The 19,359-nt window shown below is 42.0% G+C and overlaps 1 protein-coding gene across 1 annotated transcript in view; it reads left to right on the forward strand.

Moving 5' to 3' along the window:
- Positions 1-194: 194 nt before the first annotated feature.
- brf1b (BRF1 RNA polymerase III transcription initiation factor subunit b) overlaps positions 195-19,359 on the forward strand; it is a 130,251-nt gene continuing 111,086 nt past the window's right edge. Inside the window, exons 1-2 of the mRNA XM_038968134.1 lie at positions 195-481; positions 875-1,083. Coding sequence (XP_038824062.1) covers positions 900-1,083 — 184 coding nt within the window. The 5' untranslated portion in view covers positions 195-481; positions 875-899. The remainder of the gene's footprint in view (positions 482-874; positions 1,084-19,359) is intronic.

Consider the following 19,359-nt stretch of genomic DNA (forward strand, 5'->3'; position numbering starts at 1 on the left):
AAACTTTTTTTGAAAGCAATAGCTACTAACTGTAAAGTGATTTCATTATATTTCGGTGTACATAATAATTGGGATACACAAATAAGAATACTGTGTACATAGTTTCAATAAATGCAATGAAATACTCATCCTGAAGTTGTCATCCTTACCCTGAAAATAAAATATTTGGTTTAGCTTATGCCGAGTAGGTTTTGCGAAAGTCAAAACACCAAAACATAAGCTACCTTGTCGAATGGGATATGAAATTTGCTAACAATTACCCTTTTAAACGGCATATCGTATCACGTGAACATGTTTTGAGAACCAGCTTTTAGCATATGCACAGTCTTTTTACTATGAGAAAAGAGTTAACCAAGTATCCATAGCGTCTGAAGTGTTTCTTCCTGTACTGGATTTCTTTGTCGCCATTACAAGAACTAGCGAACACCGCGCTGGTATTACACTTTGAATAACGTCAGGTAGCTTGCTATATATAAAGATAGTAAGTACTATCTCGGCTTTGAAACTTAAATGAAAACATATTTTGCCATGCATGTCTCCCCTTCTGCACTAACATTACAGTAGTGGGTGTGTGATATCTAGTTGCTAATGTAGCTAGCTACACATTAAATGGGTTAGCTAGCTGGTTATCTTGACTTTGGTACTGTTGTGACAATGAGCGCAAAAATGTCCCACTTTACTGTAATGTAAACATGTGTTGTCCGAACTATTTCAGTAATTGCTTGCAAAATCTTCTCTAAAGCAATATATTGATGGCTTGTCAATTGTGGTCTACTGGTGTAATCAACACATTGCAGGGGGAATGTGTAAATACGATTATGTAGCCAACGTTACACAGAAGTGAAAAATGACAAATTATCCTCTTTTGATACAGGTTTATTTGGGCGGACACCACAGACATGACTTCCCGCATATGCAAGAACTGTGGATGTTCCGAGATCGACCTCGATCAGGCTCGGGGCAATGCAGTATGCACGAGCTGTGGGTCTGTGCTGGAGGACAACATCATCGTGTCCGAGGTGCAATTCGTGGAGGGCAGTGGTGGGATTTCATCAGCTGTGGGGCAATTCGTCTCAGCAGATGGTGAGACCTGCATATTGCATAAGACTTCAGCATCACAAAAAATAGAGAAATAGAGCTTACCACTATGCAGTATTACACAAATATCCTCTGCCCAAAGTCTAAATCCATATTTAGAGAAATATTGCATATGTGAAAATGCACCATATTACATGCTTGTCTCCGATGTTAAGCAGACAATGTAAGAAAAGTGCTTCACAAATAGAAAGACAACTGTTCAAATAAGCTTGATGGTATTGGGAAGAAATCCTTGCAGTTAGATTAAACAAAAAGTATATATAGTGCATAATGACATCATAAGCACTATGCTACATAAATGTTTCACAAATCATAGACTATCCATGCCTTTAGGGGGGAAAAAAAAAAAAAAAAAAAATCAGCATTTGGTTACATCTTGTGGGCTTTGCTAAATGTTTCATAACCCCCATGCTGTTTTATGATTTGAGAAATAGTAACAATAATACAGTCTTCAAACCCATTATGAAGTGTTCACCCTCAGTTGGAATGAAAGATACTGTTCTAAGTTCAGTTAATTGTGTTATGGTCTTGCTGTAAGGCCAATCATAAAAAATAATTGCACATCATACATATGGGAATTTTAAATGAATGATATGCATATGGTTTTGAAGTCTACAATCATGCCACTAGCCCAATATTAGACCTCTGATTAATGAATAAGACAATGTCTATGGGCATTCCATAGCGATTGCGTTTGAGAACTTCTGGTACAATGACTACCTGCTAGCAGCATGTGCCCCATGTCCATAGCTACATCCATATATAAAACAAATATTCGGGAGACTTCTGATAAAAAGAATAATCATTTGCATTGGAGCGGTATTTATTAGAAAGGGGTAAAGTTAAAGATTTGGTTCGGGCGCCAGGCAGGTATTAACCATGCCGAAAGGAAAATAGAATACCACTACCAGACCCACACACATCAGCAGAAGAGACTGCCTAGAGTGTAGCCTGTTTACCAGACAGCCAGTGGAGAGAAAAGAGAATACACACCCTATAAAACCCACATCACAGCACAGGGGTAACCCCAACCAGAATACCTCATACAATAATAATGGCAGAGCAATTGAACAGCAACTTCATACAAGAAAGAACCCAGCCATCAACAGAGGATTTGCAGTAATATTTATTATCTTCCAGTGGAGGAGTGCAGAGCATATGTCAGTCACAACAAAGGCCTTAAAAATGTCCACAATCTTCTCAGCCACATGTCATTAGTACACCCCACCTCAATACAGTTTAAATAACAATACACAACTTGCAAGCAACCTCCCTTTTAACTAAAATGTCCACCCAAATACTTCTGGCAGGGCAATAATAGTCCAGCTCTAATGAACTTCAATGGGAAATGCATTTCAAAAATAGAAAGTCTGTTGCAGGGTAAAGCACTGGAATGATAGAGGGAAGAGAAAGAGAACAAGAGAGATCTTAGCTGTGGTCTTCAGACGTGCCGGTGTACTGTCTGACTGTCCGATGGTTTGTATGTCAAAGCTTCGCAACAATGTTGCTACTAATCCATGAGATCCATAACCGGCGCGGTCCCAAACGATAACAACCACGACCTAGAGCGGTCACACCGATGATTGAGTTAAATACTTTATAAACTACACACGCTGAAAATAAACCAAACTTCTGCAGCATAGCACACACCATCAAACTGTCGCGCCAACCAAGAGCTCCTCCCGAGAGCTGAAAGAGCTGTCTTTATTTCCTCCTTCCTTACTGCTGATGCGCTCTTAAAGTGGCAGCGCACGGTGAAGGCTCCGTGCAGGATTTCGCCACAGCGTCACCGAACAATGAACAAGAAACTTAAATCAAATTGGTCACATACATATGGTTAGCAGATGTTATTGCGAGTGTAGCGAAATGCTTGTGCTTCTAGTTCTGACAGTGCAGCAATAGCTAACAATTCCACAACTACCTAATACACACAAATCTAAGGAATGGAATAAGAATATATACATATATGGATGAGCAATGACAGAGGCAAGATGCAATAGATGGTATAAAATACAGTATATACACATGAGATGAGTAATGCAAGATATGTAAACATTATTGAAGTGGCATTAAAGTGACTTGTGATCCATTTATTAAAGTGGTCAAAGATTTCACATTTGTAGGTAGGCAGCAGCCTCTGTTAGTGATGGCCTTAAGATTTAAAAACAGATGTCTCTTGGTCCCAGCTTTGATGGACCTGTACTGACCTCGCCTTCTGGATGGTATTGGGTTGAACAGGCAGTGGCTCGGGTGGGTGTTGTCCTTGATCTTTTTGGCCTTCCTGTGACATCGGGTGCTGTAGGTGTCCTGGAGGGAAGGTAGTTTGCCCCCTGTGATGCGTCGTGCAGACCGCACCACCCTCTGGAGAGCCCTGCGGTTGTGGGCGGTGCAGAAAGGAGGGCCTTGTATGCATCGCGGAAGTTAGCGTAGCATTGATCCAGTCTGTCGCTCTAATTTGACTTGTTAAAATCCCAGCTACAATAAATGCAGTTCTGGTTCAGCCTCTGGAATCATCCCTGGGTGGTTCGGACAAAGGAGCCACTTCGGGAAAGTCGTAGTGCTGATAATTTGACTCTGATAACCGAAACAGGCAGGTGCTGGCCCAGACGAGAAGTGAAGAAAACATGTGCGAAGCTAGAACACATTGGCATCCATATTAGATTTATTTGGGGGGGGGGGGGGTAGCAGCAGCTAAAAAAACGTTACGTTCACTGCTCGGTGATGCAAATAGTGATTCTCCAAATCAGAACCACCTACCTATTTTGGATGTCACTTCGGAACACATGCTGCTAGCAGGTAGTCATTATACCAGAAGTTCTCGATCACAGTCGCTATGGAATGCCTTTAGATTTTGTCTAATTAATCAGATCTAATATTGGACTACCCTGCCACTTCGTTTGCTATACTGAGATGGCTAGGGCTGGAAAAATGTAACTTCTCAAATGCAGAGATGACGCTATAGCTGCAAGGACTAACAGTCCATGAAGTCAACATGATTAGTTAAACAATGTATAGCTTCAAAATATGGTTAAAGATCATTTACAAATGGTGTAAAACCTTATATTTTGAGTTATAAACCATTTTAAATTAAGTGCATGAGGCATTTAAAAACGTGACATTGAATCAACGGGCATACATTTTTATTTGAGATGGCTGTAACGTTAAACACACGTAAATTCACAGAGTGGGCCTTTAAACATAAGTCTGGTCCAGAAGTTCATTGAAATGTTACTTCCTGTAGTTTCATCATCTTAAATTACCAACTTATTTATATTCTTTGTATGAAGGTTAGTTTACTGAATAGTAAGAATTAGCTCATTACTTTACAGATTATAGTAAAAATTTGTCCTAGAACCATACAATATGTAGCCTATGAACCCAGTCTGTGGGCTATAGTTAACATTCCAATCGAAAATCGCACTTGAATAGACAAGGTTAAATTTAAAGGTTAGACTAAAAACTCCAACACCGTAATATCTGAAATAGAAATGTATTGCGATAGAAGATCTTGATAGGCATGGAATATTCCCCAGTTAACATTATCCTAGAGAAACAATTGACAAGTTACATTTTGCGTGATGTTCCAAGGTGCTCAGCTCACTTTGGCTTTTTAATTTCTTTATCCACGCTTACCTGAGGAAATAAAAATTACAAGGTAAAGGATCTACATTTTATATAATCCAGAAATTATGGCTACACAGGCACATTGCTTAACTTATTTTCTCAAGTAGTTTGTCAAAGCAATCTGCTTTGAACACCGCTATATAGTCTGGGTTTTCATTATGATAATTATAGGACAGATTGCCTACCTCTCAAGATGCCTTCATGCACACTACCACCATAGCAGCCCGGGTCACTGCTCCTGGTGTTGAGGGTTATTTGATCTTGGCCCAGAGTTGTCAGGACAGTTTTCATGTGATCCTTCATCATCAATATAGTTACCACTGATGACTTTGGGCAGGTTTGTAACTTTTTCTGTAGAGATGTAGTTCAAGTTGGGATTATTCTCAGCTCCACCTTGCGTGCTTTTGAGGCTAGATAAGTACCCATGGTGATCTGAAAGAGTTTGTCCACAACCAAGACAGTTTGCGTCATACTGACTACGAGTGTTGGGGTTTCTGTCTCGTTGGATATTGCCTGTTTGTACAACCCCGTATCTTGGGGATTGAACACTGGTCATTGATAAAGGTTTCTTAGCACTAACTTGAACAGCTCTATAGAAGCTTAAAGGTGACCCATGTTGTCTACGATTAGGTTGGCCATTGCCACCCTGGGTGTTCTCATAGGCACCATTGGCTGATTGGACAGCTCCATAAGCATTCTTGCTAAAACCATCTTGGTATTTACTGTAATGGCTGGAAGTTGGTTTTACTTGGCTGGGTGACAGCTGGGCACTGGTAAGCTGTGCAGACCCATGGTGGCCTAGTGTAGTTTCACCTCTGTTTAATGCTTGAAGATGACCACCATGCTGCACAGGCTGATGGAAGTTAGAAGTGGTACCATGAATGGGGTCAGGTTGGCCATTTATTTTCCCAACCTGAGATGTTGGTTGGAAATGGCTAGGTGGATCCTGGACAGTGTGGCTCTGGGAAAAGTCCTGTTGCTTTTCCACTGATTGGGCTCTACCACTTTGGGCTGACCCTTGGTTGAACAAACAATAAATAGGACTGACACAGCTGGGATTGTCTTGGGCACCAGTGTCTTGAGAAACCATAGGCTGGCCTCCACTGCTAACTTTTATGAAGTTTGAATTTCCTCCAGAGTTGCCCAGGGAACATTCCACACAAGGATCTGATCCGTCAGTATCAACATTGCTACCACTTATGACTGCAAGCAGATTTCGCTCGTGTCCTTTTGCTGCATACTGAACAGTAGAAGCACCATACTTGCTAGGAGCTGGAGTTCTTCTGTGGCTTTGTGAACCTCTATACGCACTTGTAGCTTGTTGGTCAATGTTTAGGTGAGAAGAAGCAGACTGACCGGGAGAGGGTTCCCTTATGCCACTAGTGGCAGGTTGGATCCTGATCTGTTGTGGTGCTGGCTCAACTCTGTAGCTTCGTGAACCTCCATACTGGCCAGTAGCTTGTTGGTTGATATTACTTTGAGTAGGAGCAGACTTGGGAGTAGGTTCAACTCTGACACTTTGTGGACCCCTGTCCTGGTTAGAAGTATGATGTATGATGTTCTGCTGAAAAGGAATAGTCCCAATAGGGGCTTGGGCAACTCTGCTGCTTTGAGAACCATCATACTGGCTAGGCACCGATTGAGATGTGCTTGTGGCAGGTTTAGCACTACTGCTTTGAGAAACATCCTGGCCAGGAACTTGTTGGATGCTGTGGTGCTGAAGGGTTACATACTTGCTAGTAGCAGGTTTAACTCTGTCACTTTGTGAAACTTGATGTTGGCTAAGGGCAAGTTTGATTGCAATGTGTTGAGCAGCACCATACCGGCTAGTAGTGGGTTGGACATGTGGTTGAGAGGCAGCATGCAGGCTAGTAGCTAGTTTCTGCAGAGTTACACTGTACGGACCAGGTGTAACAAAGCTGGTTTGCATTCCCACATACGGGTTAGAAGCTGGTTGGACATGATTGCTTTTGGAAGCGTCATACTCGCTAGCCACAGGGACATCATTTTTGTCTTGGCTGGTTCCATAGAAGCTAGAGGCTGCACTATTATGAAGTTTGTGGCTTTGGCATATACCAGAGTGAACAGGTTTTGTATTGCTGGGGTTAGGTTGAGTGATAGTTCCCATTTGTGAAGGCTGATGGCAATGAGGGGTAGACTGGACATTGTCTGAAGCTTGGTAGACCGTGCCCTGTGCTGTGTTGTGATAGTCTGTGTTATGTTTTGCACCACTGTAGACAATTTCAGTCCTGCCAACTGAGGATCCATAATGGCCTGAAGCTGGCTTGGCATATTGTCCCTTGCTAGGTCCATATTTGTTTACAGAAAGTTGGCTAGGTACAAGCATCTTAATTGGTGCCAATTGAGCTTTGGTGGGCTTCACTTCTCCAAAGGAGGTTTCATCATGGCCGAGACTATCATGACCGGGAACTTGAGATAAACCACTTTGGCTATCCCCATACGTGCTGTATGCAGGGACTTTGCTGGTGGTAGGTTGATGATCTACACCTTGGACAACAAAGTTGTCTCTGGAAGCAGGTTTCACATAACTTGAGGTACCTTGGGCACGGTCACCTAGTGGGACCTTGTGACTGGGAACTTGCTGGAAGCTGTTACTTACTTGAGAAGAACCATGCACATTAGCAGGAAAGACTTGTTTCACACCAAAGCGCTGGGCATCTGTGTTGTAGTTGGAACCAGGTTGTACTTTAGTATTCTGGTAAACATAGGAAGCAAGGAAAGGGTTTACCTTGCTTGGAGTGTCATAGTGTCTTGGGGTCTTGACAGTGTCAGGAGTATATTGTTCACTGGCTGGCTTGACATATTGCTGGGGGATAGATATGCCATCAGAACTTTGCAAAACACCATATTGGCTATAGCGTCCTAAGCCAGAGAGGACGTTACCTCCAGAATGCTGCGGTGTGCTGCCACTTTGTGCAGTGGTGTCGCTTAAAGTGGGCTTATTGTTCACCGTTTGGACAGTTGCATGATGGCTTGTGGCTGGTTTGTGCAACTTTGCTGATTGTACAGCATTGTACATCTCATGTTGGGCAGAGTTGCTTGGTCTCTTACTCTCATAGTTTGGGTGAGGTCTCAAATGTTGCTGTGCATTTTGAGTGCTGCCACCAGGAGTACTGATTATGTGGCTGGGAACTGGATTGAGAATACTAGATTGGGCATTGATCATCTTTGCAGATGTAGGCTTATAGTGGCCTGGGATATCTTTGATCCCGTCACCCTGGACAGGGCTGTGGATGGGAAATTGCCCATATCCACCAAGCCTGCTGCCTCTATCAGTTTCAGGCCTGATTCCCATACCCTTTTGATGTGGAGTATTAACATCCTGGGTGGATTCATAGACGTTTATGGCTGGGGTGTCATTATCACTTAATTTGTGTTGGCCAGTACCATAAGCACTTCCACCTTGCACAAGTCCATAGCGATTCAGAACACTTTGTACATTGCTGGATGATTGTGGGGCACCACTTCTTTGGAGACCACTGTAATGGCCGAGAGAAGGATCCAGGGTGTTGTCAACTGTTAAAGATCCATAGTTGGTACTATAAAGCCCCCCTGTCTGTGACACCTCATGATTGCTTGGAGAAGGTTGTGTGCCGATAACCTGGACACTTTCAGTGTTGGTGGGAACTTGCTGTGGACAGTCAGGCTCTGGTTTATTGGCTGCGCCATCTAAAACAAAGGATTTTTTTTTTTTATACGTTCCTTAAAACTGTGTTTAAAGTAGACTACATGTAGTTATGTAAAACAATCTTACCTTTGTTGCTGCCTGTGAATTTGATTGCGCCAACCCCAGGCATTTCAGATTTAAAAGTCTTGTCCACAAACAGCCTACTGACTGAGCTAAGTGGGTAGAGGCATCGCACTGTGAGTCTAAAAAGGAAAGGTCATTAGAGATGTGCCATATGCAGCCACAGTTAATCCACATTTCTTGATCAGATTTATTAATGACATTTGGGACTATGATTATTCACACCTAGGTCACCTACTGTATTCTTAAGTAGCATATTGCACAAATAAGTTCATATTCAGATCAGGGCATTGTATAATGAAAATGACAGCATTGAAATGCTAAGATCGATCATGTTCCCAAATAACCATGACTGATCTTTACCTGAATGTAGAATCCCTGGAGATGAAAGAAGCGCTGTCAAGTATGAGCTCCCTATAAGATAGGATCTCGTTTTCATACACTACAGAAGAGTCTTCAACCTATAAGACAAGTGGAAACTTCTGTTACTTTGTAATGTGTAGCTCAAGTCAGTCAAAAGCTCATGACTGAATTTTCCAACCATCTAGCCTATAGCATTATTGTATACTGTTTGTTCTATGGGATTGTCATTTAGATCTAGATAATGTTAAAATCGAAACTCCCCCCTCCTAATAAATGATTTAAATCAATTTGGCTGACCTTTCAAATTCTGCTAAAACTAAACAAAATTCCACAGGCTCCAAACGTATATTTTAAATGAGATCTTACCATAACCGTGGTGTTGCACGTGTTCAAGCCAAACTCAAACAGCACTCTTGAGTCGTCCATTAATTTTGGTTTACAGGTTCTGTCCAAGAGGGTCGTACTGCGTGGATTCACTGCAGGCCAGGTCGTTTTTGTACTGGTCACCACAGTCATGATCCCATCAGTTGAACAGACTGGAAAGACAAAAAAAGGTCAAAGCTGCAGATGACAGCCCAATACAAAAACAAAGCATGCGTGTTATGGATGGATACTCACTTAAGCTGATCACGTCTGAAAAGACAGCGTGTTGCTGTTGCTGTCTGGATCTCCAAAGTCCTTGAATCTCTTGAGTGTATTTCAAATATGCCATAAAAATGCCTCAAGTTGATATCCTGAAATAAAAAAAGTTTTGGCCCATAGCAGTGAAGTAGGCCTATAAGCAACTATTAGAGGGCAATGTCCTGCCAAATTTGGTTGATAGTCATGCCTTAGATCAGTGGTTCCCAAACTGGTGTCGGCACAGACAGGTAGGGGGAGATTAACAAACGGCTTCTTTTTTTTAGCTAGTCATTTTACCTTGAGCCGCTAGGGGGTGGCATAGTTTCAACGCCAATGTAGTAGTGGGCCTAGTCAATCTTTTATCTTTTTACTGGTCGACCACCCCCAAATTAGCGCAAATGTTCTAACTACACTGAACAAAAATATAAACGCAACATGAAGTGTTGGTCCCATGTTTGCCGAGCTGAAATAAAAGATCCCAGAAATGTTCCATACAGACACAACTTCTCAAACTGCGCACAAATTAATTTACGTCTGTTAGTGAGCGTTTCTCCTTTGCCAAAATAATCCATCCATCTGACGGGTGTGGCATATAAAGCTGATTAAACAGCATGATCATGACACAAGTGCCCCTTGAGCTGGGGATAAGGCCACTAAAATGTGCAGTTGTGTCACAACACCACAGATGTCTCAAGTTGAGGGAGTGTGCAATTGGCATGCTGACTGCAGGAATGTATGCCAGAGAATTTAATATTCACTTTCCTACCATAAGCCACCTACGTCATTTTAGAGGATTTGGCAGTACGTCCAACCAGCCTCACAACCGTAGACCACTTGTATGGTATCATGTGGGCGAGCAGTTTACTGATGTCAAGAGTGTCCCACAGTGGCGGTGGGGTTATGGTATGGGCAGGCATAAGCTACTCACAACAAACACAATTGCATTTTATTGGTAGCAATTTGAATGCACAGAAGTACTGTGATGCAAACCTTTTGCAATTTTTTTTTTTTTTTTTTTTTTAAGGCATCTGTGACCAGATTCATATCTGTATTTCCTGTCATGTGAAATCCATAGATCAGGGCCTAATTAATTTATTTCGATTGACTAATTCTCATGAACGGGTGGCTGATTTACAAAAATAAAGACAATGCAACCATTAATGAGGGTGAATCTACAACAGATGAACCGCCATCTGATAATGACGCCGAGCGAGGCGCTGGCAGGTGAGACCCTAGTACCAGTGGGAAAGGAGTGCAAGGGTGAGCTGGCGATTACATTCAGTATGGTTTCACGTCTCATGGTTGATTGGGGGATCCACATCCACAATGTGTTGCATGTGCTAAAAAAAACAGTTTGAAGCCAGTGAAACTGAAGAGACATTTACACAAACACGCAACGCTGATAAACCGGTGGATTTTGGCTGTGGCAAAGAGCAAGATTTGCGTGGCCAAAAGCATACATTGACCACAGACTACAAACACTACCAAAGCCCAAGCTGTTTGTTATTAAGTGTCATCTCAAATACGAGAAATCTAAAAAGCCACATACTATTGGTGAGACTCAATCTCCTGGCAGCAATAGGCATGCGAGTCAGCTCAAACAAATCCCGCTGTCCGATAACACTGTTGCCCGGCAAATATATGAAGTGGCAAAAGAAAGCGTCAGCAGATTGATCGAATAACAAAACTAGATGAGTCAACTGATGTCACATGCAGCTCACCTTCTCATATTTGTCAAATACTGCTATCAGGGGAAACTACATGAAGAGGTTTTTTTGGTGTGCTTGAGAACATTCAACAAATTTGATGAAGATGCAGGATGAGGGGCTGTGTTGGGAGAACTGTATGGGCGTGTGTACAGCTGGGTAAACAAGGGTCTGAAGACAAAGATACAAGCCATTGTGCCACACGTAGTATTCCCTCCTTGTGCTACACAGGGAAGCTTTAAGGCTCTTGATAAGAAGCTTATTAGCGTGCTTCAAACAAAAAAGGGTGTACTTCATAAAGGCACGCCTCAAATACAAGACATATGCTGTCCTGTGCAAATAAATGGTATCTGAGCACGAATTGCTACTGTTGCATACTGAGGTCAGGTGGTTGTTGAGGTAAAATGCTGTTGCGTCTGTTTGAAATGACAGATGAAGAGCACCTATTCATACTAGATACAGAGTCGCCCAATGCAGAATGGCTGGCAAAACTGGCAGACATTTTTGACGGACTTAACATGTCACTGCAAGGCCCCATTACCAACATTATGTCATTGACTGACAAAGTTGAGGAGTTTGTGAAGAAGCTGGAGTGCTGGGGAGTGCAAGTGGAATAGAGAGGACGAGTGTGGAGGCATTCACTGGATTCAGTTTGAGGAGAATGAACTGCACCTGGATGTTACAAAAAGCAACAATCACCTCCAAAACTTAATGCACATTTCAGGAGGTACTTTCAAGAGGCCACAAAAACCACGACTGGAGCCAACAACCGTTCATTGCCACCGCCACTGTCACCGGAGTTACAGTATTCCTGGAACTGTCCAGTGACAGGACCTTGCCACAATCCCGCTGGTTGAATTCTGTCTGTCAATCGCAGGAGAATAACCGGGATTATCTGAAATCGCATTGATAAACTGATTGCTTTTTCATCTGTGAAACTACTTTTCCCGCACTTACATACATTAAATGGTTACGACTCACGAGAGTGGAACATCAACTACTTTTATCTGTATCAAGCATAAAGCTCTGAATACAAATGCTGTGTTCCCAGCATCAGGCTCATCCATCTCATTAGAGTGAGTATAGATTAAAAATAGGTTTAAGGTAATTACCCATGTAAATTACCAAATAAAAGTATGAAGTGAAATGCGAACAAATATATGTGTGTACATCATTGTACAGCAATAGGGCTTTCAAAAATATAAATGCGTGAGTGTATTGGGGATGGGGAACACGAGCTGTGACCCAAATGTATAAGGGGGTGAGAAAAAGTTTGGGAACCGCTGCCTAAGAATGGATTGAGACACTGATCTTTTTTTGTTCTACACCAGCATCAACACAACAGATTCAGCTATTTTCCAAGCCTGTGATTAGCTGTATCAGTTGTGTTTTAGTGCTGGGCTAGACCAAAAATGTGCACCCTTTGGGTTTCCCCTAGGAATGGATTGAGAAACACTGCTTTAGAATTGACAACATACTGTACCTCATAAGTGTAGCCAACAGTGAACAGTGGCACCTCCAAGGTCAAAATATGGCTTTCGTTTCGCAGGTTGTACCCTCTTTCAGCCACCAGCTCAGGTGTTAGAGGGTCATGACCGACCCCGATCTCCCACAGGTATCCCAGTCTTGGCTGGGTCATGTCAAAGACAATGCCTCCTCTTGTGCAAACCCCTTTGAGCTCAGGAGGGATTGGGGTGAGAATGCAGATTTTTGTAAGCAAGTTACTTTAGCAAGGTCTTCAAAGTAAAATGTTACGCTTGAAGTAAAACAAAGAGGTCTTCAAATCAAGTCCTTACATGCGTTGCTGAGCTGTTCCATAACAGAGGCTAGATGGTAGTAAGCCTCTTCCTGGGGCATGATGCTTAACGTGTAGTTCATGTCCATGGAGTACTGGAAGAGCCCCTCACCTAAGTACTATTAAGAAATATATATATTTTTTAATCTAGTATTTTTTCAAAGTTGCAATTCATGACTATAAGCTCCATTTATGGAAATGTTTGATCCAAAATGTACTCACCGTCCTATGCACAGCCTTGTCGTCAAAAGGAACCCTGATAGTATAGACATGGGTGCCATTGGCATGGACGATCTTACTGATGGTGTAGCCATGTTCTGCAGCATCTGACACAGAGAACTGCTTTTCATTCAACTTCACTCCCATCAGAGCCACATCGTGAGGAATGTTCCCCAAGTACACGTTGAACGTATGCTCTTCAAAGCTGGTCTCTGGAGGAGTAATGGAGGAAATAGTTAAGTAGCCAAATTACCAGAATTAACAAGAAATCAGCAATGCCACAAAGCACATGGGAAATAACACCTTGGTTATTGTAACCACATGTTCGTTATGTGCAAAAAGGATGAACATACTGTGGTATGGAGGAAGGGCGGCGACGTCAATGGTGAAGGGGTGCCGGCACAGCAATGGAGTGTCCACTACCCTGAGCAGCCGGTGTCTCGTTTCAACAGTGCTACCATCAGTGTAGACATGAGAGAACACATGCTCATAGAACAGGAAAGCCACGTACATCTCCCGGTAGATATTGTTTTTCACCAAACTCTAAAAATACAGTTTACTGTGTTAACTTGCACTTCAAGCTGTCGTGAATAAGCAATAATCTAGTTTTATAATTAATTTAAGTTTAAAAGCACACTAGGTAAACGTTATCTACGAATATATTATGTTGAACAAAAATATAAAAATGCAACATGTAAAAGGTTTCATGAGCCGAAATAAAAAGATCCCGGATATTGTCCATATGCACAAATATTATTTCTCATTGGATTACATCCCTGTTAGTGAGCATTTCTCTTTTGCCAACATAATCCATCCAGCTGACAGGTGTGGCATATCGAGAAGCTGATTAAACTTTGATTACACAGGTGCACCTTGTGCTGGGTACAATAAAATGCCACAGATGTCTACATTGAGGGAGCTTGCAATTGTCATGCTGACTGCAGGAACGGCCACCAGAGCTGTTGCCAGAGTTTCTCTAATTTCTCTACCATAAGCCGCCGCCAACGTCATTTTAGAGAATTTAGCAGTACTTACAACCACCCTCTCAACCGCAGACCATGTGTAACCACGCCAGTCTAGGACTTTCACATACAGGATCATCTGAGACCAGCCACCTTGTAAACTGATGAAACTGAGGAGTATGTCTAATAAAGCCCTTGTGGGAAAAAACTAATTCTTATTGGCTGGGCCTGGCTCCCCAGTGGGGGGCCTATGCCCTCCCAGGCCCACCCATGGCAGCGCCCCAGTCCAGTCATGTGAAATCCATAGATTAGGGCCTAACGAATGCATTTCATATAACGAAATCAGTCAATTGAACTAACTCGGTAAAAATCATTGAAATTGTTGCGTTTATTTTTGTTCACTATAGATCAGGTCTTCTAACTCCAGTCCCAGAGAGCTACTTGGTGCAGGCTTGTGTCAGCCCAACACAAAAATACTTGCTCAATTGTGGTCCAGATGAAAGATTAGGCCTAGTTGATTTATTTAAAATTGAAAAAAGGCCCAGTGTAGACAAACTTGACTTTCCTGTGTATATGAAATATAAAATGAATGCCCTTTTAGTGCAAGAGCTGTTTAATAAGTTCCAGCTTGTTTTGGTGGGATGAATTTTGGCCTTCCATAGTGACATCACCATGCTGTAAATTACTTAGACCAATTTTTTTTTTTTTATAATTCAAACTACCAATTACAGCTAATTTTCTGATTTCCCCTCCCCACTCAGACCACTCCCACACAGTCTTAGCAAGATATTTTCTTGAAAAATTGCCCTTGGTTAAGAAGCCATTTGTTTCTTTAATCACAAACATGTACTTAATTGTTACCCAGGAATTATATATTGTGATAAACAGCTGTATTGGGCATTTAAACATGCGTCATCTCAGTGCTGGAGAGAAAAGCCTTCACACCCAGCAGCTCTCTGGGGCCGCAGTTTGAAAACCTGGCACCAGTTGAACCTAGTCTAGTCCCAGATTGACAATGGAGTAGGCAAAAGAAAATGCCAAACTGTTTTTATGACAATTCCATAAGGAGTTTGTAGTTGAGCAGAAACAGACTGCCACCCAGGCTATGTCTGCACCCAGATCGGAGCTAAAGTCCAGTGGCTTTTACCTTCCTATATCCTCCTTCGGCACCAAAGGGGACACCCATCTGTACCATGAGCCCTTTGACTTCTAGAGTGTAGCCCCTGGCCCTCGCCGTGCCCTCATCTAGCAGTTGGCTCTCCACGCCCACGTTGATCTGCTTGCTCTCAAAGCCAAAGCCGCTGTGAACCAACGGTGTCATGATCCTGGGGGTCTCCCAGAGTAGCCTGACCCCGTCAAAGTATCCTGGGTCTGAGAGCGAGAAAGCAATGCAAGTCTTTAGAATGGTAGACACGTCACCAATCAGCGACATATTTAGACCATTATCAGCTAGAACAGAAAACCATCAGTAGGGCTACTCCGAACGTCCAGGCTCAGATTTGAAGAACTCTGGTTAACAGTGTAGGGATGAGCACAAATACTCGATTGAAGGTTTGTACATGATCACTAAATGAGTACTCTATTTTCAAATGCCACTATGTGCACACAGTAGGTAGATTTTAAACAAGTACTCAATTTGAAATAGTTCAGCGATTACAACAGAATTTCTTTCAAATGCCAATTCCTTTCAAGAGGTGGATGAGGGATTGTATTTACATTTAGGTTTCCATCTAATTGGCGACATTTTCATGCGAATATTCTAAAGTCTGGATTTAAAAAAAAAAAACGGCATTTCAGAGATGTTTCCCTCAAATTGTTGCAGATGACAGTGCACGTAAAAAATTCCCATGTACTGAATAAAAAAAAAACGTTTAATGGGTTTCAATTGCATTTAACTAATAGTTCACAAAAAAATGTTAAGAGCGTACCCATAGTTAGTGGCATGTTCGCGCTAGCCAAAAACACGCAGATGGCGCTTCTGCCTAGAGCACACTTATAGCCTACATGAGAAAATGTATCAAAAGAGCGAGTATTTATTTGTCAAACAGAAGCCAAGCGCTGATCATGTCACCAGAATAAGACCGATATTTATTGGAAAGGAGCGTCAAGCGCACCTCCTTGTACTTTCACCACCCTGTGAAGTTCATTCATCAGTAGTCTAATAAACTGCATGCTTGCCGGACCAGTCGTAGTGGGAGAACCACACATGCCATCGCGTCACAAGTTCTCGATATGGTTATTATAATATTTGCACGTTAAAGAGTTTCCGACATTTCTCATAATTTTACTGACAAAATTATCCCATCTTATGTATTTTGTTTTGTCAACATTTGGAAAGTTTTACAGAATATTCAGTTTCTAATCTGGCCTGTCATTTATCCTACATGTATTTCACTGGAAACCTGGTCATTGAAGCACAATTTCATGGCTTATCTGAAGAACTATGAGTAAATATTAATCCACAGTTGTCTTGGATGATTACGTGCATTATATTTGAATATAAAAAAACTAATTTGCATGGAGTTATCAAAATCTGCTGCAGCTGATGGTAGTGGCATTGTTAAATACCATTCTTTAGCGATATAGGGGAATACAAATAAATATACTTATGGTGCAGGCCACAGATATGTCAATCATGACCACCATCATTTTCTGACTGAAGAACACTGTCCCGTGAATGACCTCCACCGCAACACCGTCAACCTGAGAGTAGAAAGACAATGGTTGGGAAAAGGGTTTGCCAGTTTTATATTTTAGAAGTTCAACGTTTCCTCATCTGCACTGATTGGGAATACACCGCTATAAGAGCAAGCGTCTTGAGGGCTCCCACCATATTTCTTTCAATATTGTTTTCAGATCAGCACAGAAACGCATAGCATTTCTTGAAATACCCACCATTATGATTTCCGAGTGATTTTGTCTGTAGGGAGAGCGGAAGACAACCCTTTTCGGAGTGGCACTCAGCTCGTAACCCAGTCGATGGGCTTCGGTGATGGGCATGGTGGCCATTTCATCCTCATCCTTTAGGAACATTACCTGCCATGCAGAATTGGCTATATTTTGTGCCTAAGAGAGGATTCAGTATTGAGTCAACATAAGCTTGAACATGTTTCAATGCAAAGATTATACTTAAGAAACATGTTGAATACTTCTAAAGGATGTGGCTTACAACAGAATGGGCAGCCCTCCATGCTTCCTTTGAGGTTCCTTCAGAGGTAGTACAAGGCACATCTCTCCCCACAGTTACCTAAGGGATATAGGACTATATTTAAGAGGGGTCATCTAACTGTCGAAGAAAAACAATTTGATGGACTTTCCAATTCTGGTTCTGGAGGCCCACTATATGCCAGCAGAAGTTCTAATCAATCAATTAGTTTGAATCTTAAATAATGGTAAAAAACATAGTAATTTGATTGGGCATTTATCAGAGTTCATTTGACAAAGCAAATTGCGTTTCTACTCTGTGTGAAACCCAGTATGCACACTGGGCTAGGCCCCCAGGACCGGAAAAGGCAGCCTTACTGTACCTCCATGTAGTCCTCTTCACATATAACCTCCCGTTGGGACCAGGGCAGTAGCAGGGAGCAGGTCTGAGACAAAGGGTAGCACGACTGTCGGTCCTTGGCATCCATGACAATGATATTGAACTGGAAGGTGAATACCTCATCGTTCTGAAACCGCAAATATTTGTTAGTCATCAGGTTTGATCAGCTCAGCAAGATGACAGTTCAGTATGGGAAGACAGGAGTTTGAGTCCAGGTCCTCAGCCTGCACCTTTGTGTTCCATCCCTTAAACCAACACACCCTATTCACCACCTCATTCAAATCATCAAACCACCATTGATTCATTGAGTCAGTTGAATCAGGTTGGGCTAAGACTTTAGCACTCTGCTTTCCTAGAGTGAGACATAGGGTATATCCCAATTATCCCCCCCAAAGTGTTCACTTGTTATCGTGGAAACTCCCACTAGCCCATGCCTCCACCAATCAAATGCTTTTACATTGCAGGAAGTAGTGAACACTTCAGGAGGAATGAGTTATTGGGATGCACCAATAGGCTACCTGGTTGTCAATGTGACAGGAGAAGTAGGAAGCCCTGAGAGTGGTGTAGCCATCCATCTTGAAGGTGCTGATGGTGTAACCACACCGGGACGCATTCTTTTCATCTATGGGATGCACACCAGCCGCATCTGCAGAGAAGAGGACGCTACATTTCACTCTGCCCATCAATTACATTAAACAAATATACTCCATCCTACTATAGGATACTTATTGCCTACTATTGTCATTAATGCCAATATTGAGGACCCACTATCTAAGACTGAGGACACCAAATCGTTCAATCATAAACAGTTTAAATCAAATTGAGCCACACTTTAAGCAAGGTCTAAAGTAATACAACTAAATACTTAAACCTTGTTATCACCCACCTACAGCCTCAAACTGAGGGGCGTTGCCAGACCAACCAACATGCACCCACAGGTATCGATCCCGACATTCAGACTGTATAGCCACTCCTACAGGAGACAATTCAGGTTAGGGTAAGGGTACATTAGAAGACTCATGCAGACCTTGATCAATGAAAAGAACTCTACATACCTTCTGGAATACTGTAACCTTTTGGACTTCCAAGAACTCCCAAATAAAGTAATGATAGTCTGGGAGAAAGTTAAATTAATATCTGCCATTTCTCACAGGTAAACCACAACACATCAAAATTGTTTTGCATTTTTCCAAGTGACTTCAAACTCAGAATTTAAGAAAATCAAACTTACGCAATACTAATGCCAAGACTTGCAGCCATCATTTCGCTATACAAATCCCCAGCAAACAATACTAGTACTGGTCAGATAATAGCAGAAAGTAAAGACAGCAAGAAAAGCAAAACTAGTTGCTTTGAAACTCCCTTGCTACGAACCAAAGGGACAAAAAAAAAGTCATTCAGTCACAGGTAGACTAATCACCACCAGAAGAAGGAGGCAGAATGGAAACCAGGTGCAGCTGATTGAACTTGATTGCTTTGTAAAAAGTTTGATGACTTCCATTAACACCGTTTCTTACGGAAGGAGTGAAGCTTATTTGGGTATGCATAGCCAACTGCACAAAATGTTATATTTGGTGGTTGAATATGAAATTGATTTAGCCTAGCACTACACAGCTGATTCAAATAATTAAAGCTTGATGATGAGTTCATTATTTGAA

This window comes from Salvelinus namaycush, chromosome 29 (genome assembly GCF_016432855.1).
Source record: "Salvelinus namaycush isolate Seneca chromosome 29, SaNama_1.0, whole genome shotgun sequence".
Lineage (NCBI taxonomy): Eukaryota > Metazoa > Chordata > Actinopteri > Salmoniformes > Salmonidae > Salvelinus > Salvelinus namaycush.